Source organism: Pongo pygmaeus, chromosome 12, assembly GCF_028885625.2.
Source record: "Pongo pygmaeus isolate AG05252 chromosome 12, NHGRI_mPonPyg2-v2.0_pri, whole genome shotgun sequence".
Lineage (NCBI taxonomy): Eukaryota > Metazoa > Chordata > Mammalia > Primates > Hominidae > Pongo > Pongo pygmaeus.
The window spans coordinates 91,132,830-91,157,857 of record NC_072385.2 but is presented as its reverse complement, the minus strand read 5'-3'; the positions used below and the strand labels follow the sequence as shown (position 1 = coordinate 91,157,857).

The 25,028-nt window shown below is 44.1% G+C and overlaps 1 protein-coding gene across 4 annotated transcripts in view; it reads left to right on the top strand.

The window, feature by feature from the left end:
• Nucleotides 1-1,766: 1,766 nt before the first annotated feature.
• The window catches only part of MTA3 (metastasis associated 1 family member 3), a 180,934-nt gene continuing 157,672 nt past the window's right edge, over nucleotides 1,767-25,028 (top strand). For 2 of the 4 annotated variants that reach the window (XM_054475174.1, XM_054475173.1), the window contains exons 1-3: nucleotides 1,767-1,915; nucleotides 3,577-3,644; nucleotides 12,295-12,388. In XM_054475174.1, the coding sequence (XP_054331149.1) occupies nucleotides 1,888-1,915; nucleotides 3,577-3,644; nucleotides 12,295-12,388 (190 nt within the window). In that variant the 5' untranslated portion in view covers nucleotides 1,767-1,887. The remainder of the gene's footprint in view (nucleotides 1,916-3,576; nucleotides 3,645-12,294; nucleotides 12,389-25,028) is intronic. The other 2 variants (XR_010123108.1, XM_054475176.2) reach the window with 2 other exon arrangements.

The window sequence follows — 25,028 nt, the reverse complement described above, 5'->3', positions numbered from 1 at the left end:
GGAGAAAGACTGTGGTTCAGAACATTCTAGGCCAGAGGAAAGGGCTGATTTATAATCCCAATATTGCTGCCAGTTTACTGTGTGATTCCAGGTGAATTATTCAACCTATTTATGTGTCAGTTCAGAAATGGAGTGATGTCAGTTTTGTCAGAATGTTTTTGGCAGGATCTCTGGTAAATGTTGAATGACAGCTATGCAACGTGTGAAACAGAACACTTTTGCTTTCTTCTTTGGGTCAGAATTTGACACATGGCTCAGAATTTGACACACAGCAGAGAACCCTTGGGAATCCGTGGTTTTCTGGGGTTAAAAAGAAAGCAAGAGACACCTGTTATTTGCATGGTGCTCTGTGTTCCCTGGTTTACAAAGCATTTTCAGATATCATCACAACTGATCCTTACCACATCTGTGAAGGGGGAACTCACGTCCCCATTTTATAGATGAGGAAACAGGTCATAGAGTCAATGTAATTCAATGGTGCTTTATTTTTTATTTTTATATTTTGCCTCAGCTATGCAGTTTTTTCATCTCAATACTTTGTGATAAGTGACCATCACAAATGTCATCACCAAATAACCAAAACACAACCTTCTTTTCTGGGGGCACCTCTTAGCCCCGCACAGACCTTAAACCCAGAGTCGACAGCACACAGCTGTGTATCACCACACATTCCAAACAAGCCACCACACCAAGAAATCTTCTTCGTGTTTATTATGCAGCAATGTCTGGGAGTACTTTGGAATGGACTGGCTTCTCTAAAGAAAGTTATTTGTGTTCATTTGGGGGATCGCCAGCTAAGATTCAACGTTGTTTTTTTTTTTGTTTCTGTAAGAGTAGGAAGGCCGTGAAAACAGAGGTTGTTTAGAGAATTGGCCTGGGACAATAACCATTTAGAAGCTTTAGGCACATAACCAGTTAAGTGTCCATCGACATCAAGCTGATGGAACAGAATCTCCTCTCTTTGGGGGTGGTGGTGATTGTGAACTGTAGGGCCCTGTTCCCCCATGGACAAAGGAAGCCCCTCACTCCTTTTCCCAGCAGAACAGGCCCTGCATATATAGTGCCTGTCTAGAGCCAGGGCCTCCATCTGGGTGTTGGAGAGTTGGTTCTGCTCAGCCCAGTTTTAGGGTGAACGATGACGCAGTTAGGGTGGCCTAGGAAGGGAGTTTTTCTACCTCTGTCCCCAGCTGGGTCTCTGGTGAGGCGGGAAGCACCCGGGATCTTCCTGGCCCTAGAGCCTGCAGGCTCCAGGCCGGCCCCTTGGATCTCACCGCGAGGAAGGCACCCTGCTGCCTGCACTTATTTGCATCCAAGAGTTTGCATTGAGACTGGCGCTTGCCTACTAGGTCAGCCACAGGGGGGTTCCCCAGGGACAGAGGTAGGGAAGGAGGACCTGTCTTGGGGTGGACAGGTGACGGGGTACCCTGGGTGGGGGAAGAGGTGCTGGTGAGAGGCTAAGCCCCAGCCTCCACTCTAATTCTCTAACAGCCCCTGGTCCGCATTTGAGTGCAGGCCTCTGCCTCAGCCAGGACCCTGACCCCAGGGCCCTCCACTTCCAGCAAAGCCCCCCACCCTCCCTCCCACTCCCTTTCCCCTCCCCCTCCCCACCAATTCCCGCTGGCCCCGCAGCGCTCCGGCCTCCCCCGGCCCGGCCCACTCGGCCTTGCTAGCCTGGCGCTGGGGGCGGGCACCAGCCCCCACCCCTCGGCGTCCCCTCCCCTTCACTTCCCCCTCCCCCTGTCCCCTCCCTTCTCTCCCTTCCCCCCCGTGGCGAGGCAGCAGCGGCGGCGGCGGCGGCAGCGGCGGTCGAGGCTGAGGCTGAGGCTGAGGAGGCGGCGGCGGCGGCGGGCGGGGCTCGGCTCGGGCTCCGCGGGCGGGCGGGCGGACATGGCGGCCAACATGTACCGGGTCGGAGGTAGGCAGGCTCGGCCCGACCCGGCCCGTGTGGGAGCGGGCTCCGGGAGCGGGGGGCCGGGGCGAGCGCACGCCAACTGCCGGGAGCCAAGGGCGCCGGGGCTGAGGTCGCAGGGGGCGGGGGCGCCGGGGCCCGCAGAGGGGCCGGGACTCCCCACCCCCACCCCCACCCCTCCCCTCCCCTCACCCCACGGGGGCTCGCGGGGGGCCGGGGCCACCTTCACCCTCGCACCCCGCCCAGTGTTTAGGGCCAGGCCTCTACTTGGGGGTACGAATTACTAGACACCCCCCTCCACGAAACCCTCATCGGGGTAGGGCCCGTCGAGCCCCCTGAGAAGGTGGCCTTCTCGCGTGGCTTCTAGGCGCTGGAGAGGATGAGGGGACATCCCCTCTCCTGCTTCTTCCCCACTCAGTGGGAGCCTGGGGTGGGGGCGGGGGCGGTGGGGGCCCAGCCAGGGGCCCAGCTGGACAGGCCTGTTTGCGAGCCGGGGCCCTGCACCTCCCCTTCCTCGGCCCCCCTCCTTTCGTTTCTGGTCCAGCCCCCCACGAATGGGGCTTCGTGGGACCTGGGAACCTCAGCCGGAGGTGGGGAGTTGAGCTCTGCCTGGACGTTTGCTCTGCTGCCTGCCTCCTTCCCAGTCTTCTGCGGAAGAGAGAAATAAGGTCAAACAAACTTTCTCCCTACTCACGACGCCCTCCTCCCTCTTTCCTGGTAAAATAATAATTCAGATAAGTGGCGTGTTTGTATGAGAGACTGGCTCTTCCTTCTCTGCTCATTAGCCGAGCTCCTGATGGATGGTGCTGGGAATGGCCTGGCTAAATGAGGCCACTTTGCAGAAGAGAGCGGCGAAAGAGCCACTAAGACAGACAATAACAATGCAGCTGCCTTTCAGATAAACACACAGTGGGAAGTTTCCAGCGAGCCTATTAGATGAGAGGAAAAGCCACACTTGAAAAATTTTATCCTTTTAGTTGAAAGCCTGCAGCAATTTCTTAATCACAAGACATTAAATGGATCTGGATTAAATATGGTAAAAGGGTAAAAAGGATGCTGATATCACCCCCGGAACACTTTGCCTCTTAGAAGTGATCCCCCTGGCCCCCTTTTTTCCTCATCTTCCCAGGTAGAACTGTGAAAAAGTTTGTCAGCGTTCTTCCTCTTACCTGTTCTGCTCATCTGATTTTTTTTTTTTTTTAAAGTAGTAATTGAAATGTAGGTTGGACTGTGAAGCCTTTCTCCATGCTCTGAATGTGTCTTAGGTCAATAGTTTTATGTGAGAAGCAGCCTTCAGGGCAAATTGTATTGGAGGAAAAAGATGTGGAAGTAGTTATAATACAGAGGACACATGTTTAGTGTGCCCTGACTACACAGTGATAAGAGGTGTCTTTTTTGTTTATTATTAAAGAAATGACATATTGGGACAGAAGTCTAGGAGAAACTGATAAAACATTAATTGAAATGAAAATGCCAAGAAAATAAAGGTCTGTGAATAGTAGGCACGTGAGAGGATATATTAAGGCTTCATTATTATGTTTGCTTTTACCAGTGAATGAATTATGAGCTTAATTTCAAACGTGAATTGCCTAACATAAGAAGTCTAGGATTGACAAATCTGAACTTTCTGTTGAAAAGATTAAGTTCTGTACTTCCTTTAATTACAGATTATGTCTACTTTGAGAATTCCTCCAGCAACCCATACCTAATAAGAAGAATAGAAGAACTCAACAAGGTATACATTGAGTGTTCTTAATTTTAATATTAAAAATATTTATGTTCCCTTGACGGGTAATTGGGTAAAGGGTGGCCTGGTGTGGGGGCTCATGCCTGCAATCCCAGTAAATTGGGAGACCTGGCAGGTGGCTAGCTTGAGCCCAGGAGTTGGAGACCAGCCTGTGCAACATAGTGAGACCCTATCTCTATTTTTTTTTTAAATTAATGTAAAAAATAAAAATAGGGCCGGGTGCAGTGGCTCATGCTTGTAATCTCAGCACTTTGGGAGGCTGAGGCGGCGGATCACCTGAGGTCGAGAGTTCGAGACCAGCCTGACCAACGTGGAGAAACCCTGTCTCTACTAAAAATACAAAAAAATTAGTCGGGCAAGGTGGCACATGCCTGTAATCCCAGCTACTCGGGAGGCTGAGGCAGGAGAATCGCTTGAACCCCGGAGGTAGAGGTTGTGGTGAGCCAAGATTGTGCAATTGCACTCCAGCCTGGGCAATGAGCGAAACTCCGTCTCAAAAAATAAAAATAAATAAAAATAAAAATAAACTGGGTAAAGGCGCATAAGAGATGATTTTACTTTCAGTCCCAGACTCTTTGAAAGTTGAGATTTTAGGCTGGGCATGGTGGCTCACGCCTGTAATCCCAGCAATTTGGGAGGCCAAGGCAGGTGGATCACTTGAGGTCAGGAGTTCAAGACCAGCCTGGCTAACATGGTGAAACCCCGTTTCTACTAAAAAAGTACAAAAAAATTAGCCAGGCATGGTGGCATGCACCTGTAATCCCAGCTACTCAGGAGGCTGAGGCAGGAGAATCCAGGTGGAGGTTGCAGTGAGCTGAGATCACGCCACTGCACTCTAGCCTGGGTGACAGAGCAAAACACTGTCTCAAAAAAAAAAAAAAGTTGAGATTTTAGAGAGTTATGCAGGATTCTGAATTCCGAATATTCTTTTGCTTTTTTGTTACTGAATATTTAAAAGTCTGCAGATATTTTCAAATTGCTTAGAGCCTCTGAAAGAGCAGCTCACTTATGTAACTCAGACCCTTTTTATGTTTAGAGTCATAATGTGTATTTTTCCCTTTTTAGTGAATTAATATTTTCCTCTTCCAGGTTTAGAAGGAGGAAGCTAGGGAACACAATATTGAAAGGAATTGGCTGGGCGAGTGCGGTGGCTCACGCCTGTAATCCCAGCACTTTGGGAGGCCGAGGCAGGCGGATCACCTGAGGTCGGGAGTTTGAGACCAGCCTGACCAACATGGAGAAACCCCATCTCTACTAAAAATACAAAATTAGCTGAGTGTGTTGGTGCATGCCTGTAATCCCAGCCACTTGGGAGGCTGAGGCAGGAGAATTGCTTGAATCTGGGAGGTGTAGCTTGCAGTGAGCCAAGATCACGCCATTGCACTCCAGCCTGGGCAACAAGAGCGAAACTCTGTCTCAAAAAAAAAAAAAAAAAAAAAATTGAAGGGAATTTGTAAAATTCTGGACTAGGCTGGCCAGGCACGGTGGCTCACACCTATAATCCCAGCACTTTGGGAGGCCGAGGCAGGCAGATCACAAGGTAAGGAGATTGAGACTATCCTGGCTAACATAGTGAAACCCTGTCTCTACTAAAAATACAAAAAAAATTAGCCGGGCGTGGTGATGTGCACCTGTAATCTCAGTTATTTGGGAGGCTGAGGCAGGAGAATGGTATGAACCTGGGGGGCGGAGCCTGCAGTGAGCCAAGATCTCGCCACTGCACTCCAGCCTGGGTGACAGAGCGAGACTGTCTCAAAAAAAAAAAAAAAAAAAATTCTGGACTAGGCTAAATTGTCTGTGGTAGCTCACACCTGTAATCCCAACATTTTGGAAAGCTGAGGCCTCAGGATCCTTAGAGTCCAGGAGTTCGAGACTAGCCTGGGTAACATAGGGAAACCCTATCTCTACCAAAAAAAAATAGTCGGGCATGATGGCACATGCCTGTAGTCCCAGTTACTTGGGAGGCTGAGGAAGATTGCTTGGGCCCAGGAGGTCAAGGCTGCAGTGAGCTGTGGTTGCATCACTGCACTCCAGCCTGGGTAACACAGACTGTCTCAAAATAAAAAAAAAAGTATGGTTTTGGTGTAATAAATATAAAGTGGCTTTGTACCTTTGGCCCAATTTAAAATTTTCACATTAAGGTTTGTCTGAGATCCTAGGTTATTAGGACAACAGAAGCCTTATGATTGCAGGAGAAGAAATTTTGTTTTGTGTTGTTTTTTTATTTTTTGAGATGAAGTTTTCACTCTGTTGCCCAGACTGGAGTGCAATGGCACAATCTTGGCTCACTGCAACGTCTTCCTCCCAGGTTCAAGCGATTCTACTGTCTCCTCCTCCCAAGTCGCTGGGATTACAGGCATGCGCCACCATGCCTGGCTATTTTTTTTGTGTTTATTAGAGACAGGGTTTCACCATGTTGGTCGGGCTGGCCTTGAACTCCTGACCTCAGGCGATCTACCCGCCCCAGCCTCCCAAAGTGCTGGGATTACAGGTGTGAGCCACTGCGCCTGGCCAGGGTTTATAATGGAGGTACCAGAAAGCAGTCAAGCTGCGTGGACCGTAGATTTTCTAATGATGTTTTGTTTTCCTCCGATTTTCTAATGATGCTTTGTTTTCCTCCAGACTTCTCTGAGGGTTGTGTGGTTTATGAGACTTCATAGTGTTAAAACCTTTGTGTCTGTCTAGCTCATACCTTTCCCTCAAAATGCCATCTGGTAACTTGTTCAGTTTTGTCTTGGGAAGGCAAGCCTGACCTAGGACATTCCTAGTTTGAAGAGCCTTGAGACCTTGGTTTGTTTTGGGAATATCCCAGGGAATTTGCATTATTTTTATTTTCTTCCAGAGTCAGGGAGACAGGGTCTCACTCTGTCACCCAGGCTGGAGTTCATTGGTATGATTATAGCTCACTGTAACCTTGAACTCCTGGACTCAAAGCAATACTCCTGCCTCAGTTCCCAAGTAGCTGAGACTACAGGCATGTACCACCATATCTGGCTAATTTTTTTTTTTTGTTGCTACGGATTCTTGGTCTGTTGCCCAGGCTGGGGTACAATGGCGTGATCTCCAGTCACTGCAACCTCTGTCTCCTGGGTTCAAGCAATTCTTCTGCCTCAGCCTCCTGAGTAGCTGGGATTACAGGCGCCCAACACCATGCCTGGCTAATTTTTGTATTTTTAGTAGAGACAAGGTTTCACCATGTTGGCCAGGCTGGTCTCAAACTCCTGACCTCAGGTGATCCACCCGCCTTGGCCTCCCAAAGTGCTGAGATTACAGGCGTGAGCCACTGCGCCGGCATTTTCTTTCTTTCTTTCTTTCTTTCTTTTTTTTTTTTTGAGATGGAGTCTCGCTGTGTCTCCCAGGCTAGAGTGCAGTGGCGCGATCTCAGCTCACTGCAAACTCCGCCTCCCGGGTTCACACCATTCTCCTGCCTCAGCCTCCCAAGTAGCTGGGACTACAGGAGCCTGCCACTACTCCTGGCTATTTATTTATTTATTTATTTATTTATTTATTTATTTATTTAGTAGAGATGGGGTTTCACCGTGTTAGCCAGGATGGTCTCGATCTCCTGACCTCATGATCCGCTTGCCTCAGCGTCCCAAAGTGCTAGGATTACAGGCGTGAGCCACCGCGCCCAGCTTTTTTTTTTTTTGAGATGGAGTTTTGCTCTTCTTGCCCAGGCTGGAGTACAATGGTGCAATCTTCTCTCACCACAACCTCTGCCTCCTGGGTTCAAGTGATTCTCCTGCCTCAGCCTCCTGAGCAGTTGGATTACAGGCATACACCACCAAGCCTGGCTAATTTTTAGCAGAGACGGGGTTTCTCCATGTTGGTCAGGCTGGTCTCAAACTCCCGACCTCAGGTGATCCACCACCTCGGCCTCCCAAAGTGTTGGGATTACAGGTGTGAGCCACCATGTCCGGCCTCCTTTTCTCAAAATAACTGTGCTACTGCATTTGCCTATGTTAGTTGTCACCCAGGCTGGAGTGCAGTAGCATAGATCCCGGCTCACTGCAGCCTCCTCCTCCCGGGTTCAAGGGATTCTCCTCCCTCAGCCTCCCAAGTAGCTGGGATTACAGGTGCCCGCCACCACACCCAGCTAATTTTTTTGTATTTTTAGTGAAGACGGAGTTTCACCATGTTGGGCAGGCTGGTCTTGAACTCCTGACATCAAGTGATCCACCCGCCTTGGCCTCCCAAAGTGCTGAGATTACAGGCGTGAACCACTGCTCCCGGCCTAATGTTTAAACTTTTTGTAGAGATGGAGTCTCACTATGTTGCCCAGGCTGATCTAGAACTCCTGGCCTCAAGCAGTCCCCCATCTTGGTCTCTCAAAGCACTGGGATTACAAGCTGGCTGCCTTTGCATTAAAAAAAAATTACTTAGTCTTTGAGACCACCAAATGAAGAGAATGGCCTCAAGTTTTGATCAGTCTGTGGATGGGAACTGTTGGCATGTGATTCTGATCTTTTATGTTATTGATGTAAGGTATAAGAATTGAGACAACTCCAAACTATCTACCATATCAGTTTAATTAGAAAGTTAATTAGATTGAAATAGAAATCTGGACCTATGAGACCCTATATTCTTTGGCTGTCACTGCCCCTCTCTGACCTCCACTTTCGCTAAAAGCAGGTGGGAGCTCTGCCTTGCTTACTTGGCACAAAGCACAGTGGGCTCTTCGCTGTTTCTCCCTGCAACCACCTTAGGAGGACCGTTTATTTGTGTCCATCCTACCGCTCACCCCTTGCTCTTTTTTCCATATCATTTATCACCTCCAAATATACTTACTCTGTTTATTTTCATTACCTGTCTTCCTAGAGTGTCAGCTGTAGTGATCTTTTCTGTTTTGTCCAGTTATGCATTCTGAGTGCCTTAGAATAGTGGCTGGCACATAGTTAAAGGCATTCACTAAATACTTGCTGAATTAATTAATTTCTGAAATGTCTGATGTTAATGCTTATACGTACATAGCTTTAATATTTACCAACTGCTTTGATTCATTCATTTTACAAATAAAATTGAGGACCTTCTACCAGCCAGGTACTTTTAGACAGTGAGAATGCAAGGGTGATAAAAAACAGGTCTAGCAGAGACAGACATCAACCATATAGTCCCACAAGTGAAAGTAAAATTGTAGCTGTGCTAAGTTTAGAAATGTCACAGCATGGTGCTCTGGAAACCTAACCCAGGATTCACATTTGTTACCCTTTTGAGCCTCACAGAACCTTACACCTTAAGGTAGCTAAATCATGAATTGTTTTCTTGAGGCACATAGTAGCTAAATGATTGGGTTGCACATCTAGGTGAACATAGCTTATTTCACACTCCTTTATCATTTAATTGCCATTCACTTCTGAAATGCCCACCTCCTCCATCCTCACCTCCTCCCTCCCCCTACCTGTTGTCAGCACAGAGTCATCCATGTAATAGTGAGTCTCCGGGGCTGGGGTTGTGTTGTGAGAGATGGGATTCTTTGTAATTTCACAAAATGGTAGTTTGAATGGCTAATTGAAATATTTACATAGGGTCTTTGTTTCTGAAGGGATGTGAAAAAGACATCTTATTTTAGATAATTCATTAAGCAAATATTATTGAGTACCTGTTATGTACCAGGCACTATGCTAGGCTCAGAGATAGAATGTGAACAAGATGGACATGGTCTCTACCCATACAGGGTCTACATTCTCATGAGGGAGACACCCGGAGAGACAAGTTGACGGGCATAAAGAAAATAGTAATAGTAATGAATTGTATTAACTTCTAAGAAGGCAAGAACCTTAACGTAGAGAATGACAGGTCATTTCCTTTAGGTAGGGTGGGACAGGACATTGAAGTTGAGGCCTAAAGAATGAGGAAGAGGGAACCATGGGAAGAGAGGCCACGGGAGTGTTCTAGATAAAGGCCCTGGGAAGATCAGAGTTGAAATTGGCTAGGTAGGGAAAGTTAACATGATGGGAAAATCCAAATAATGATTTAAAAGTACTTGAAGACAGGCATGGTGGCTCAGGCCTGTAGTCCCAGCTGCTTGAGAGGCTGAGGCAGGAGGATTGCTTGAGCCTGGGGGTTTGAGACCAGCCTGTGCAACATAATAAGACCCCCCATCTCTGAAAAAAACCAAAACAAGGCCAGATGCAGTGGCTCACACCTGTAATCCCAGGACTTTGGGAGGCTGAGGTGGGGGGATCACCTGACAGGAGTTTGAGACCAGCCTGGTCAATGTGGTGAAACCCTATCTCTACTAAAAGTACAAAATTAGCCGGGAGTGGTGGCCCATGCCTGTAATCCCAGCTGCTCGGGAGGCTGAGGCAGGAGAATCGCTTGAACCCATGAGGTGGAAGTTGCAGTGAGCTGAGATCGTGCCATTGCACTCCAGCCTGGGCAACAGTGAAACTCCATCTCAACAAACAAACAAAAAAACCAAAACAAAACCACCTCTAAACTGAAAATACTTACTTTGTTCTGATTGATAAGCTAGGAAAAAAAGGCTACTTGGGAGGCTGAGGCAGGAAGATCGCTTGAACCAGGGAGTCGGAGGTTGCAGTGAGCAGATATTGCGCCACTGCACTCAAGCCTGGCAACAGAACAGTACTCCATCTAAAAAAAAAAAAAAAAAAAAAAGTGTGTGTGTGTGTGTATATATATATGTATATATATAAATGAACTCTTAATTGCTGTAATGCACTTAGTCTCAAACCCTGTACTTACTTCATTAAATGCCATTAACAGTTGCAGACTGGCACTGGACTGTAGACCCATGAGTAACCATGCTTCAGAAGAATGCTGGAGAGGGTGTGTTTGTAGAGGGGAAGAGGAATATGGTAGCTGTAAGCTACCTAGTAGCCAAGTGAGTGCATGGTCAAGAAGAGACTATTTATTTTGAACTATGCTCCCCGCCCCCTAAGCAGGTTTAAATAAGAATTTAATTAGCTTTGTGTAGCATCCCTATTGGAGGAACTCACTAGTGAGGCAGAAAAAAATATGCCTCGAAACTGTTGATTTGGATTTTTTTTTTTTTTTTTTTGAGACGTATTGTCACTCTGTCACCCAGGCTGGAGTGCAGTGGTGTGGTCTTGGCTCACTGCAACCTCCACCTCTCAGGTTCAAGCGATTCTCCTGCCTCAGCCTCCCGAGTAGCTGGGACTACAGGTGTGTGCCACCACACCCGGCTAATTTTTGTATTTTTGGTAGAGACGGGGTTTTACTATGTTGGCCAGGCTGGTCTAGAACTCCTGACCTCGTGATCTGCCCACCTTGGACTCCCAAAGTGTTGGGATTACAGGCATGAGCCACCACACCTGGCCTGGATTTTTAATGTCTCAAGAAGAGACAAAAATCACATTGAAAATCCAAAGCAACAATTTCAAGGCATATCTCAAGAAGACAGAAATGACTAAGAGCTTATATTTGAAGTCATTGATAGATTTTATTTTATTTACATGGAAATCTTGGCCTGTTCATTTAGCAGATTGCTGGATCATTACTTCTGGAGAATGTGTTTGATCACAATATTATGAAAAATAGAAGCACTTTGGTTAGAAATTTAATATGATTTCAGTTTTAAGGGGCACTGTTTCCACAGGACTATTTCTTAATCTAAAATACTGCTGCTGAACTTCGTAAAATTGACAAATTTACTGTCACACTTACATTCTTCTTTGTATTTGAGTATATCTGTAAGACCAGAGAAATTTCTGAAAATTTGTTCTCACATTTGTTTAAAAATGGAAATCACAATAGCATTTTATTATAATCTGTGTGTTTTTACAGGGAACTTTGTAATGAATGATTGACCTTCTTGAGAGCTCTCAGAATTCTAGAGAATAGGAGAGCAGGAGCCTGGGCCCCAGCTGCAGTAAATGACAGCATAACTGAATTTTTTTTTGAAGCTATCATACTTTGGAAGAACCTAACTGAATATTGATTGCATTGTAGACTGTAGCCAAAAAGAAATGAGAGTTTCAGTGTTCATAACTCAAGGTTTTTAATATTTTTAGATGTGAAGGTAAACTAAGTACTGCTTAGAGTATTGACTCTTAGAGATTCGTAGACTTCCTTGGGCTAGAGAATGCTTTTCCAGGTCAACTGGTCTGTTCTGCATGATGGCTGCTTCCCACCTGCAGAGCTTCACTGTCCATGGAACATGGGATACTTAGGGGAGGGCTTGGTGATTTTACACTTAGCTAGTGCTTTCTGGGAATGGGTTTGGACGAGGTGTGTTTAAATGACTGAAATAAATTATTTCCGTCAGTTGTGGCTTTAAAAATTGGGGGGATTAGTTTCTTTTTCTTTCTTTTTTTTTTTTTTTTTCAACGCTAGTTAATTGAAGCAGTGGGGGGATTAGTTTCTTAAAGCTAATCAGTGTTAACTATGTCTGGCTTTAATCATTAAAGCAGTCTAATCAGTTTAGTTTAATTAATGCCAGTGTTATTATATGTTTGACATTCCAGTTGTGCTTGGAAGCAGAACAAATGTTGTTCATCCTTATTTGAATTTTTTAGCTCTGTGGTTATCCTGCAGTTGTGGTTGGCACCAGTGTTAATGAGCATGATCATATAATTGTGCTGTATCTAGTTTCGTTTTATAAATTATTTGACTCTAATATTCAGTACAAATGACTTTTATTTTTCTTATCTCTTAGACTGCAAGTGGCAACGTGGAAGCAAAAGTAGTATGCTTTTATAGACGACGTGATATTTCCAACACACTTATAATGCTCGCAGATAAGCATGCTAGTAAGTTGTTTTTCTCTGATTAAAAAAATGTTTAAGTCTTGTGTTTTTTATGATGAGGTGGAAACATGCTTTTTCTTACCTGAAGCCTTTTGCTTGTCCATTTATCTTCCTTGTAGTTTTGATGGGAGTAAAATAAGTGATACTAACTGAAACCAAACACTGGTGTTTGGTTTTAGTGTATATGTGTATATATGTGTGTATGTAATTTTATATATATATACATACGTATGTATATATATACATACGTATGTATATATAAATATATATGTATATATATACATATATATACATACATATATATGTATATATATACATACGTATGTATATATATGTATATATATACATACATATATATGTATATATATGTATATATATACATACATATATATGTATATATATACATACATATATATGTATATATATACATACATATATATGTATGTATATACATACATATATATGTATATATATACATACATATATATGTATATATATATTTTTTTTCGGAGACAAAGTTTGCTCTGTCACCTAGGCTGGATGCAGTGGTGTGATCATGGCTCACTGCAGCCTCAAAATCACGGGCTCAAGTGAGCCTTCTGCCTCATCCTTGCAAAGTGCTGGGATTACAGATGTGAGCTACCAGGCCTGGCCTGGTATATGGTTTTTTAGGTTGCATCACATTCATTAATTGGTGAAAATGTTGACATAGAAGCCTTTGTAAATAGGCTTTAGCAAAGGATCTGGGCAGTGTCTTGCCATCTCCTGTTTTCAGTGGTGGATTTTTCTTTTGAATAGAGATGGAGTCTTGCTATGTTGCCCAGGCTGGTCTTGAACCCTAGGCCTCAAGTAATCTCTCACCTTGGCCTCTCAAAGAGCTGGGATTACATGCATGAGGTACTGGGCCTGGCCCATTGGTGGTTTTGTGAGGATACAGATAGGAGGAAATTTATACTTCACTGTTTTGAAGGATGTTTTCTCCCCGCTAAAACAACTGAATAATACTTAGTGTTTTTGGCAAAGGGGCTAGGACTTGCTCTGTTGCCCAGGCTGGAGAGTGCAGTGACACAATCATGGCTCACTGCAGCCTCGACGTCCCAGGCTCAAGCAATACCCCCACCTCAGCCTCCAGAGTAGGTAGGTCCACAGGTGTGTGTCACGACACTAGGCTAATTTAAAAAAAAACGTGTTAGAGATAGAGTCTCCCTATGTTTCTCAGGCTGGTCTGGAACTCTTGGGCTCAAGTGATCCTCCTGCCTTGGCTTTCCAAAGGCTCAAGTGATCCTCCTGCCTCGGCTTTCCAAAGTGCTGGGATTATTGGTGTGAGCCACCATGCCCAGCCACATTTTCCCCCCCATCTTTCCAATTCAGGGATACATGTGCAGGATGTGCAGGTTTTATTATTTTATTTAATTTTATTTATTTATTTATTTATTTATTTATTTATTTTGAGATTGAGTCTTGCTCTGTCACCCAGGCTGGAGTGCAGTGGTGCCATCTTGGCTCACTGCAACCTCCACCTTCTGGGTTCAGGCGATTCTCCTGCCTCAGCCTCCCAGGTAGCTGGGATTACAGGTGGGTGCCACCACACCTAGCTAATTTTTGTATTTTTAGCAGAGACCGGGTTTCACCATGTTGGTCAGGCTGGTCTGGAACTCCAGACCTCATGATCCGCTCACTTCAGCCTCCCAAAGTGCTGGGATTACAGTGCAATAACATGATCTCAGCTCACTGTAACCTCTGCTTCCCAACTTCAAGCAATTCTCCTGCCTCAGCCTCCCGAGTAGCTGGGATTACAGGCATGCACCACCATGCCCAGCTAATTTTTGTACTTTTAGTAGAGACAGGGTTTCACCATGTTGGCCAGGCTGGTGTTGAACTCCTGACCTCAAGTGATCCACCCACCTTGGAAGTGCTGGGATTACAGGTGTGAGCCACCCCGCCCGGCCAGTTTGATACTTTGATTTATAATCACTATGGTCTTGAGGACGCTGAAGCTTTTGAAATGTTCTGGTATGGGTGTAAGGAAGGCTGCTGTTTGCATAGGTTTGTTCTGAGTTTGCTTGAGAGTCGTTGCCCCACTGTGTCATCGGTTTAGCCAGGCAAGTTAGTTGTCTCATAAGTTAAATTCTTACTGTATTTTCTCCTGTAGTTCATAGTGTTTTTCTGTTTCTGTACAGAAAGTGTTCATTATTTCAATTAATTGCTGACATGTAAAAGAAAAAAGTGTTCATTATGATATGAGTTCTGACATGTTTACAAATTATATATTCAACATATCAAGGCTTCACATTTGCTACTGATAATGAGAACAAAATATTGCTTTAAAAGCACCAGGCTGGTGTTGAACTCCTAGCCTCAAGGGATCCTCACAAAGTGCTGGGATTACAGGTGTGAGTCACCATGCCTGGTCCCAAATTGCTTTTTTTTTTTTTCTCCCTTTATGCTTTTTTTTTTTTTTTTTTTTGGAGACAAGGTCTTGCTCTCTTGCCCAGGCTGGAGTGCAGTGGCAGGATCATAGCTCACTGCAGCCTTGAATCAAGCCTTGGCTCAAAGGATCTTCCTGCCTCAGCCTTTAGAGAAGCTGGGAGTACAGGTGCATCCCACCATGCCTAGCTAATTAAAAAACTTTTTTTTTTTGGTAGAAATGGGGTCTTGTTATGTTGCCAGGGTGGGTCTCAAACTCTTGGCCTCAAGCAGTCCTCCGACCTCGGCCTCCCAAAATGTTGGGATTACAGGTGTGAGGCACCACACCCAACTAGCAACAACCTTAGAAGCTAGATTACAAGCATGATTAAATCCAAAGTATATGAACATAAATGAGATTTTAAAAAGTATTTTATTATTTTATTTATTTATTTAGAGACGGAGTTTTGCTCTTGTTGCCCAGGCTGGAGTGCAGTGGCACGATCTTGGCTCACTGCAACCTCCACCTCCCAAATCAAGTGATTCTCCTGCCTCAGCGTCCCCAGTAGCTGGGATTACAGGCATGTGCCACTATGCCTGGCAAATTTTGTATTTTTAGTAGAGACGGGATAGGCTGGTCTCAAACTCCCAACCTCAGGTGATCTGCCCGCCTCTGCCTTTCAAAATGGTGGGATTACAGGCATGAGCCACCGTGGCCAGCAATATGAGATATTTTATCTTTTTTTTTTGAGATGGAGTCTTGCTGTGTCGCCCAGGCTGGAGTGCAGTGGCGCGATCTCGGCTCACTGCAAGCTCCGCCTCCCAGGTTCACGCCATTCTCCTGCCTCAGCCTCCCGAGAAGCTGGGACTACAGGCGCCCGCCACCACGCCTGGCTAATTTTTTTGTATTTTCAGTAGAGACGAGGTTTCACCGTGTTAGCCAGGATGGTCTCGATCTCCTGACCTCGTGATCTGCCTGCCTTGGCCTCCCAAAGTGCTGGGATTACAGGCGTGAGCCACTGCGCCCGGCCTGAGATATTTTACCTTTTTTAAGTTTATGTTGTAAATGGTGAATAAAATCTAAACAAGTTTGCATATATACTTTAATACATTAAATTTATAGATTTTTGCTATAACCAAAATACCTGATTAGTATGTCATTCTAAAAAGCAATATCTTGGCCAGGAGTGGTGGCTCATGCTTGTAATCTCACCATTTAGGGAGGCCAAGTTGGGAGGATTGCTTGAGGGTAGGAGTTCGAGATCAGCCTGGCCAACTTAGCAAGACCCTGACTCTATTTAAAAAAAAATTATTGCTGCAAAAGTAGTGAGAGGAAATGATTTTTAGGGGGTCTGCTCACTGTTGGTAGACCATCTGCTGACTGGAGAGTCTCAGCATGGCAGCATCTTGGTCCTGTCTATTTTAGGATTGGGTATGTAGAAAATTAATTTCTTCATAATTGATTAGCCTGCTGGTATTAACTCGTAGAAAATAAATTTTAGGGAACTTAGCATCGAGCAAATCATGTAGTAGTCATCACGCATTTTTTCTTTCATTTTTTTTCCCCTTCTGCTTCCCACCCTCACCACACATTTTAAAGAAAGACCTGGGTTCAGATTCTGGTTGGCTGTTTTACTGCTTGCAATAAGAAAATTTCATAACTTCTTAGTGATTTCCATTTTTTCTCATCTGTAAAATAGTAGGGAAATTACTTCATTTTATGTTATAGATATATTTTACCACCAAAAAACGGGGAGAAAAATGACACCCATATTGATGTGAGGATTATGACGTAAGGAACAACTCATAATGGGTGTATAATAAATGTCAGATGGTTTGTTTTCTACCTACCCAGCAATTTGTAGTTTATCCCTATTGGTGGATTACTTCTATGTATATTTATCTGTTTAGAAGGATTACTTCTATGTACATTATTTGTTGATTTTACTTTCAGAGGCAACTATATATCTGGGAATGGTGGAGTTAGATGTATCTTACTGTATTTCTGTTGATATTGACTAAAACATCAGGTGCAGAGAGCACATAAAGTTGTCTGAAGAATTCATGTTTTATGAGGAGTTTTTTAGGGAGGATTAATGGAGAAAGTGTTATTAGAATGAGTTCAAAACTGGAGTCCTGAGTGTGGATGCCACTTAATTTTCCTGAACTTTAGTTTTTCCATTTAAAAAACTCTTCTCATTATGGACTCTTTTTTATTTTTTGAAATAGAGTCTTGCTCTATTGCCCAGGCTGGAGTGCAGTGGCACAATCTTGTCTCAAGCAATTCTCATGCCTCAGCCTCCCGAATAGCTGAGAGTACAGGCGCATGCCACCACGCCTGGCTAATTTTTGCATTTTTAATAGAGATGAGGTTTTGCCATGTTGGCCAGGCTGGTCTCCAACTCCTGGGCTCTCCAGTGATCCTCCTGCCTTGGCCTCCCAAAGTGCCATGATTACAGGTGTGAGCCACTGTGCCTGGCCATTATGGACTCTTTTTTTTTTTTTTTTTTGAGATGGAGTTTCGCTCTTTTTGCCCAGGCTGGAGTGCAGTGGCGTGTGATCTCAGCTCAACGTAACCTCCACTTCCCAGGTTCAAGCGATTCTCCTGCCTCAACCCCCTGAGTAGTTGGAAGTACAGGCATGCGCCACCATGCCTGACTAATTTTATATTTTTAGTAGAGACGGGGTTTCTCTGTATTGGTCAGGCTGGTCTCGAACTCCCTACCTCAGCTGATCCGCCCACCTCTGCCTCCCAAAGTGCTGGATTACAGGTGTGAGCCACTGTGCCCAGCTTATGGACTCTTAAAAAAAAACAAACTTTTTATTACAGAAAACTTTTCATCATGTACAAGCAGAGAAGAATACAATATGCCTGGTGTTTCCATCACTGTGTGTTAACAGTAATCCACACATGATCAATTGTGATTCATCTAGACCCCTACTCGCTAGCCCATTATTTTGAAGCATGTCAAAGAAGCCTTACCTTTTTATCTGTAAATATTTCAGTACTTACTTCTAAAAGGTCATAATGTCTTTCAAACTTAAAGCGTCCAAGTGTATAAGGAACTCTCCATGCCATTTACTCAGATTCAAGAGTTGCTAACATTTTGCCCTGTTGGCTTTATCATTCTATATATAATGCAAACATACATATATTATTTTCTGAACCATTTAATAGTAAGTTGGAGACTTCAGTGTATTTTTTTTTTTGGGGGGGGACGGAGTCTAGCTCTGTTGCCCATAGTTGAATAAAAAATTACATAAAGCCAGCACTTTGGGAGGCTGAGGCAGGATGATTCCATGAGCCCAGGAATTAGATACCAGGCTGGACAGCACAGGAATACCCCATTTCAACAACAACAAAAAGAAAAGATTAGCTGGGTGTGGTGGCACACAGCTCTGGTCCCAGTTACTCAGGAGACTGAGGCAGGAGGATTGCTTGAGCCCAGGAGATTGAGGCTGCAGTGAGCTGTGTTCACGCCACACCCTGGGTGTGTTTGCGCTCCACCCTGGGTGACAAAGGGAGACCCTTTCTCTTGGGGGAAAAAGAATGGATTAAGAGACCTAGAAAGTAAGTCCAGAAGCCATAAGATTTTTTTTTTTTTTTGAGACAGAGTCTCGCTCTGTCGCCTAGGCTTGAGTGCAGCGGCACAATCTTGGCTCACTGCAACCTCCACCTCCTGGGTTCAAGCGATTCTCCTGTCTCAGCCTCCCGAGTAGCTTTGATTACATAATAATTAAATAGTAATAATAATTATTTTTTGAGATGGAGTTTCGCTCTTGTTGCCCAGGCTGGAGCGCAATGGCACGATCTCCGGCTCACCGCAACCTCCGCCTCCTGGGTTCAAGCAATTCCCTGCCCCAGCCTCCCGAGCAGCTGGGATTACAGGCATGTGCCACCACACCCGGCTAATTTTGTATTTTTAGTAGAGATGGGGTGTCTCCATGTTGGTCAGGGTGGTCTCGAACTCCCAGCCTCAGGTGGTCTGCCCACCTCGGCCTCCCAAAGTGCTGGGATTACAGGTGTGAGCCACCGTGCCTGGCTGAAAAGGGGAAATTATTAAAAACATCATAAGTTGAGTTCAGTAACAATATAAAAGACGAAATGAAGATTCTTTTTTTCTTTCTTTTTTTTTTTTTTTTTTTTTTTTTTTTTTTTTTGAGACAGTCTCACTCTGTCGCCCAGGCTGGAGTGCAGTGGTGCAATTTCGGCTCACTGCAACCTCTGCCTCATGGGTTCAAGTGATTCGCCTGCCTCAGCCTTCTGAGTAGCTGGAACTACAGGTGCGCGCCACCATGCCTGGTTAATTTTTGTATTTTTGTAGAGACTGGGTTTCGCCGTGTTGGTCAGGATGGTCTCGAACTTCTGACCTCAAGTGATCCACCTGCCTTGGCCTCCCAAAGTGCTCGGATTAGAGGCATGAGCCACTTTGCGTGGCCCCATCCTGTATTTTATTTTATTTATTTGGTTATATATAATTACAGTTCTACCTACAAAGGAGGGTGAGATAGGAGAATCACTTGAGTCCAGTATCTCAACGTTGGAATGAGCTATGATTGAGCAATTGCCTTCCAGCCTGGGCAATAGAGTGACACCTGTGTCTCTTTAAAAAAAAAAAAAAAAAATTATAAACAAGATGAATAACTTCCTGACAAATAAAAAGAAAATTTAGTGCCAGGTGCAGTGGCTCATGCCTCTAATCCCAGCACTTTGGGAGGCCGAGGCGGGTGGATCACTGGAGGTCAGGAGTTCGGCCTGACCAACATGGTGAAACCCTGTGTCTACTAAGAATGCAAAATTAACTGGGCATGGCGGCACACGCCTGTAATTCCAGCTGCTTGGGAGGCTGAGGCAGAATTGCTTGAACCCGGAAGGTGGAGGTTGTAGTGAGCTGAGATTGTACCATTGCACGCCAGCCTGGGCAACAGGAGCGAAACTCCGTCTCAAAAAAAAAAAAAAAAAAAGAAAGAGAGAAAATTTAGGCCAGGGGCAGTGGCTTACGCCTGTAATCCAAGCACTTTTGGAGGCCAAGGCAGGAGGACCACTTGAGTCCAGGAGTTGGAGACTAGCCTGGGCAACACAGCGAGACCTCATATCTAAAAGTCAAAAAAAAAAAAGGAAATTTCAGAAAACTGGTACTAAGAAGGAAGGAAAACACACACACACACACACACACACAAACTGGTACAAAGAAGGAAGGAACACACACACACACACACACAAACTGGTACAAGAAGGAAGGAACACACACACACACACACACACACACAAACTGGTACAAAGAAGGAAGGAACACACACACACACACACACAAACTGGTACAAGAAGGAAGGAACACACACACACACACACACACACACACACACACACACACACACACACACACACACACACACACACACACACACACACACACACTCCGTTGGCTGGGCACCGTGGCTCCCAGCACTTTGGCTTCTAGCACTTTGGGGGCGCGAGACGGGTAGATCACTTGAGGCCAGGACCAACATGGCAAAAACCCATCTCTAGGAAAAATACAAAAATTGGCTGGGCATGGTGGCTCACGCCTGTAATCCCAGCACTTTGGGAGGCTGAGGTGGGCGGATCATGAGGTCAGAAGATCGAGACCATCCAGGCCAACATGGTGAAACCCCGTATCTACTAAAAATACAAGAATTAGCTGGGTATGGTGGCATGTGCCTATAGTCCCAGCTACTCAGGAGGCTGAGGCAAGAGAATTGCTTGAACCCGGGAGGTGGAGGTTGCAGTGAGCTGAGATCATGCCACTGCACTCCAGCCTGTTGACAGAGCGAGACTCCATCTCAAAAAAAAAAAAAAAAAAAATGCAAAAATTAGTCAGGCGTGGTGGCAGGCGCCTGTGATCCTAGCTACTCAGGAGGCTGAGGCAGGAGAATGCCTTGAATCCAGGAGGCAGAGGTTGCAGTGAGCCAAGATCGTGTCACTGCCCTCCAGCCTGGGTGACACACTGAGACTCTATCTCAATAAAAAAGTAAAATAAAAAATAAAACATTAATACAGATCGCTGGAGGTTGAGGCTGCAGTAAGCCGTGATTGCGCCACTGCACTCCAGCCTGAGTGACAGAACAAGACCCTGCCTCCCAAAATATAAGTTAACATTTGAATGAGCAAACATTGAAAAGATACAAAAATGTATTTAGTGTAAAAACTCCCTATATCAGGACCCCCCAAAACCCAGTTCTCCCTGACAAGTCATTATTATTACTAGCTTCTGGTGTCTTTTCCAGTGAGAATTCTTGTGTATGAAAGAAAATACATACAAAAATGTATACACACGTTCTTTCCTCTGCAACTTTTTTTTTTTTTCCAAAAATGGTAGCAGATTAGAATGTGTTTTTTCTGTTTTTTTCTCTCAATTTTCTCTTCCTTTATTTATTCATTTATTTGTTTGTTTTTTTGAGACAGTTTGACTCTGTCACCCAGGCTGGAGTGTAGTGGCACAGTCTCAGCTCACTGAAACCGCTGCCTCGAGGTAGGGATTCAAGTGATTCTCCTGCTTCAGCCACCCGAGTAGCTGGGATCACAGGCATGCCCCACCACACCCAGCTAATTTTTGCATTTTTTGTAGAGATGGGTTTTTGCTGTGTTGGCCAGATTGGTCTTAAACTCCTGGCCTCAAGTGATCTGCCCACCTTGGCCTCCTAAGGTGCTGGGGTTACAGGTGTGCCTGGTGTACTAACCTAATGTTTTTTATGCTTGCAAATTGTACTAATCATCTTATGAATCACTGCAACAGAAATGCATATGTAAATTAAAATGTAAAACTATTTACATTTTCTGAGTTCATAAGGCTCAGAGTCTTAACATTTTTCTTTGGATTTTTATAATAATAGTATACATTGTAAAATTTTTGATAATTAGTAAAACTAAAAGTGTGACATTTTCATAGGAAGTCTTAAGCTTAGTGGGGCTTCCTCTCACTCCAATTAGCTTAATGAATCCTTGAAATAATATACCTCATTGCTAGAATGAGACAGGTTTAGCTTTCATTCTGTTCCTCATATTTGATTTATATACATGTAGATTCTAACAAAATTTTAACATGTAAGTAAGTAGATCAGAATGGTGGAGTTTGACTTATGTATTCATTTACCAAATGTATTTTGAGCTCCTGCTGTGTACTGGACATTCTACTAAGTACTGGTGATGAGTGGTGAACAAAGCTACCGAAATCTCTGCCCTTAGAGCTTATAAGGGTCTCAGTTCTTTGTTCTTCTCAACCGTGTTTGAAAAAGCATATAGCAGTCATTGACAATAAAGGATTTTTAATGATTTAGCAGCTGACAATTCAATTAGGTCCTCTTTCAGTTTTGCTAGAAGCAGATAATTTGAAACCAGCAGACATGGAAGAGATTTAGGTTTTTTAACAAGTCATTAGGGTCCTTTGTGTTCTCGTTTTCTGAGAAGCAAAGTAAAAAGGTTTTACTGAGACCTAGCAAAAGATTAATTATACTTCTTACTATTCACCTATCCCTATAGGTGTATCAATTAGTGTTTTACCTGAGAAAGAGAACCAGATGGAGATTATGTATGTATATAAATATACAGATGCATATGTATGCATGTATACACATGTATGTATTATAAATACATATATATATGCTATATAAAATTTTCAACAGGTTTGTATACATATAAAGAGTTTTTTTTGCAAGGAACTGGCTTACATAATTGCTGGGGCTGGCTAGGCAAGTCTGAAATCCACAGATTTCAGTCTGTTAGGTGGACATTTCTTCAGGGAAGCTTTAGTTTCGCACTTAGGGCCTTTTACTGATTGGATGAGGCCCACCCTGATTATGGAGGCCAATCTTCTTAACTTCAAGTCAGCTGATGTTACTCATATCTACAAAATATTTTCATAACAATATCTAAATCAGATTTTGATTGAATAACTAGGTACTATAGTTTAGATAGTTTGACACATAAAACTATCATAGGCACCTTATTTCAACCAGTATACTCAAAGGTTTGGGAAAGTTGAAGTAATGAAGTAATGTTCATTAAAATATACCTTTGCATTTTAAATTTATATCCAGTAAATGTTTAACTCTTAGATCATGTACATACTTAAATATGTATTTAAATACATGATGCAAATTTTAATATAATTATAAACTATTTAAATATATTTTCATCTAATTGTTGGAACTGTGGATTTAATTTGTTCAGTTGTGGTAAATTAACACCAGTAACCTTAATGGCAGAGCCAGTCTTCCCTGACAAACCAGGCAGCTAAATAAATAACACTGACTTTCTGCCAGAAAGTCTGACTCCTTTTTTCCAGTTTTAATAAATGAGTACTGTACATCTGTAAGGTAACCACCTCTTTTTGGATTTTTGTTTTTTTGAGACGGGGTCTTGCTCTTTCACCCAGGCTGGAGTGCAGTGGTGCCATCTCGGCTCACTGCAACCTCTGCCTCCCGGGTTCAAGCGATTCTCCTGCCTCAGCTTCTGGAGTAGTTGGGATTACAGGTATGTGCCACCATGCCCGGCTAATTTTTGTATTTTCAGTAGAGGCAAGTATCACCATGTTGCCCAGGCTGAAGTATGTATAGGACACAAAATCCTACTGTGAAACTTTTTGATATCTGGGTTAGAGGCTTCTCAGAGACCTGTATTGTATTTCTCTTTTGTCACCAATGGTCCCTTTGTTTGGTATCCTGGAGGTTTTTACTCCCCATGTTTCACCCAAGTTTTGCAGTAAGATTTAGGGTGATTGAGAGGTGATGCCTGTATATAAGAGAAGGGCAGTTGTGAGAAGTGGAAATGAGAAGAGATCAGTCTGATGCCTTGAGCTTGTGCTAGTTCTCAGGCAGATCAGTAGGAGCATGTGGGTGTTGATCTTAAACCTATGTTTCTGTGTACCCCTTAGAATGTCTTCTTATACACCCAAGAGACAGGTTCATCTTTTGAAGACTTTGGGTACACTATAGCCCTTTTCCTGCATGCTGTGGTTTGGATGTTGTGCCCTCCAAACTCATGTTGAGATTTGATCCCCAGTGTTGGAGGTGGGGCCTAATGGGAGATGGGCAGATCACGAGGTCAGGAGATACAGACCATCCTGGCCAACATGGTGAAACCCCGTCTCTACTAAAAATACAAAAATTAGCTGGGCGTGGTGGTGTGCACCTGTAATCCCAGCTACTCGGGAGGCTGAGGCAGGAGAATTGCTTGAACCTGGAAGGCGGAGATTGCAGTGAGCTGAGATCGCGCCATTGCACTCCAGCCTGGGCCACTGAGCGAAACCCCGTTTCAAAAAAATAAAAATAAAAAATAAATAAAATAAAAAGAAAAAAAGCTTATAGAATAAGGATATGATGAAAGAAAATATTTTTGTATAGCCGTTCAATGTGTTTGTGTTTTAAGTTGTTATTACAAGAGTCAAAAAGCTAAACAAAATTAAAAGGTTTATGAAGTCAAAAAGTTACAATAAATTGGGTTAATTTATTATTGAAGGAAAACGTTTCCATAAATCTCGTGTTGCCTAAGTGTACAGTGTTTACTAAGTCTATAGTGGTGTACAGGCCTTGATGTACTAGGCCTTCACATTCTCCCACCACTCACTCACTGACTCACTGGGTGTGGTGGCATGCACCTGTGGTCCCAGCTACTCAGGAGGTTTAGACAGGAGTATTGCTTGAGCCTGGGGGGTTGAGGCTGCAATGAGCTGTGTTTGCACCAGTGCACTCAAGCCTGGTGTACAGATGGAGACCCTGTCTCAAAAAAAATCATTTTCACTTTTTAAACTTTTTTATTAACAATGAAAACATAAACATATATATTAGCTTAGGCCTACACAGGGTCAGGATCATCAATATCACTGTCTACTCAGTCCACATCTTGTCCCACTGGAAGGTCTTCAGGAACAGTAACACACATGGAGCTATCATCTTTGATAACAATTCTTTCTTTTGGAATACCTTCTGAAGGACCTGTCTGGGGCTGTTTTACAGTTAACCTTTTTTCCTCAATAAGTAGAAAGAATACACTCTAAGACAACAATAGGCCAGGTGCGGTGGCTCACGCCTGTAATCCCACCACTTGGGGAGGCTGAGGTGGGGGGATCAGTTGAGGTCAGGAGTTTGAGACCAGCCTGGCCAACATGGTGAAACCCTGTCTCTACTAAAAAATACAAAAGTTAGCTGGGTGTGGTGGCATGGGCCTGTAATCGCAGCTACTTGGGAGGCTGAGGCAGGA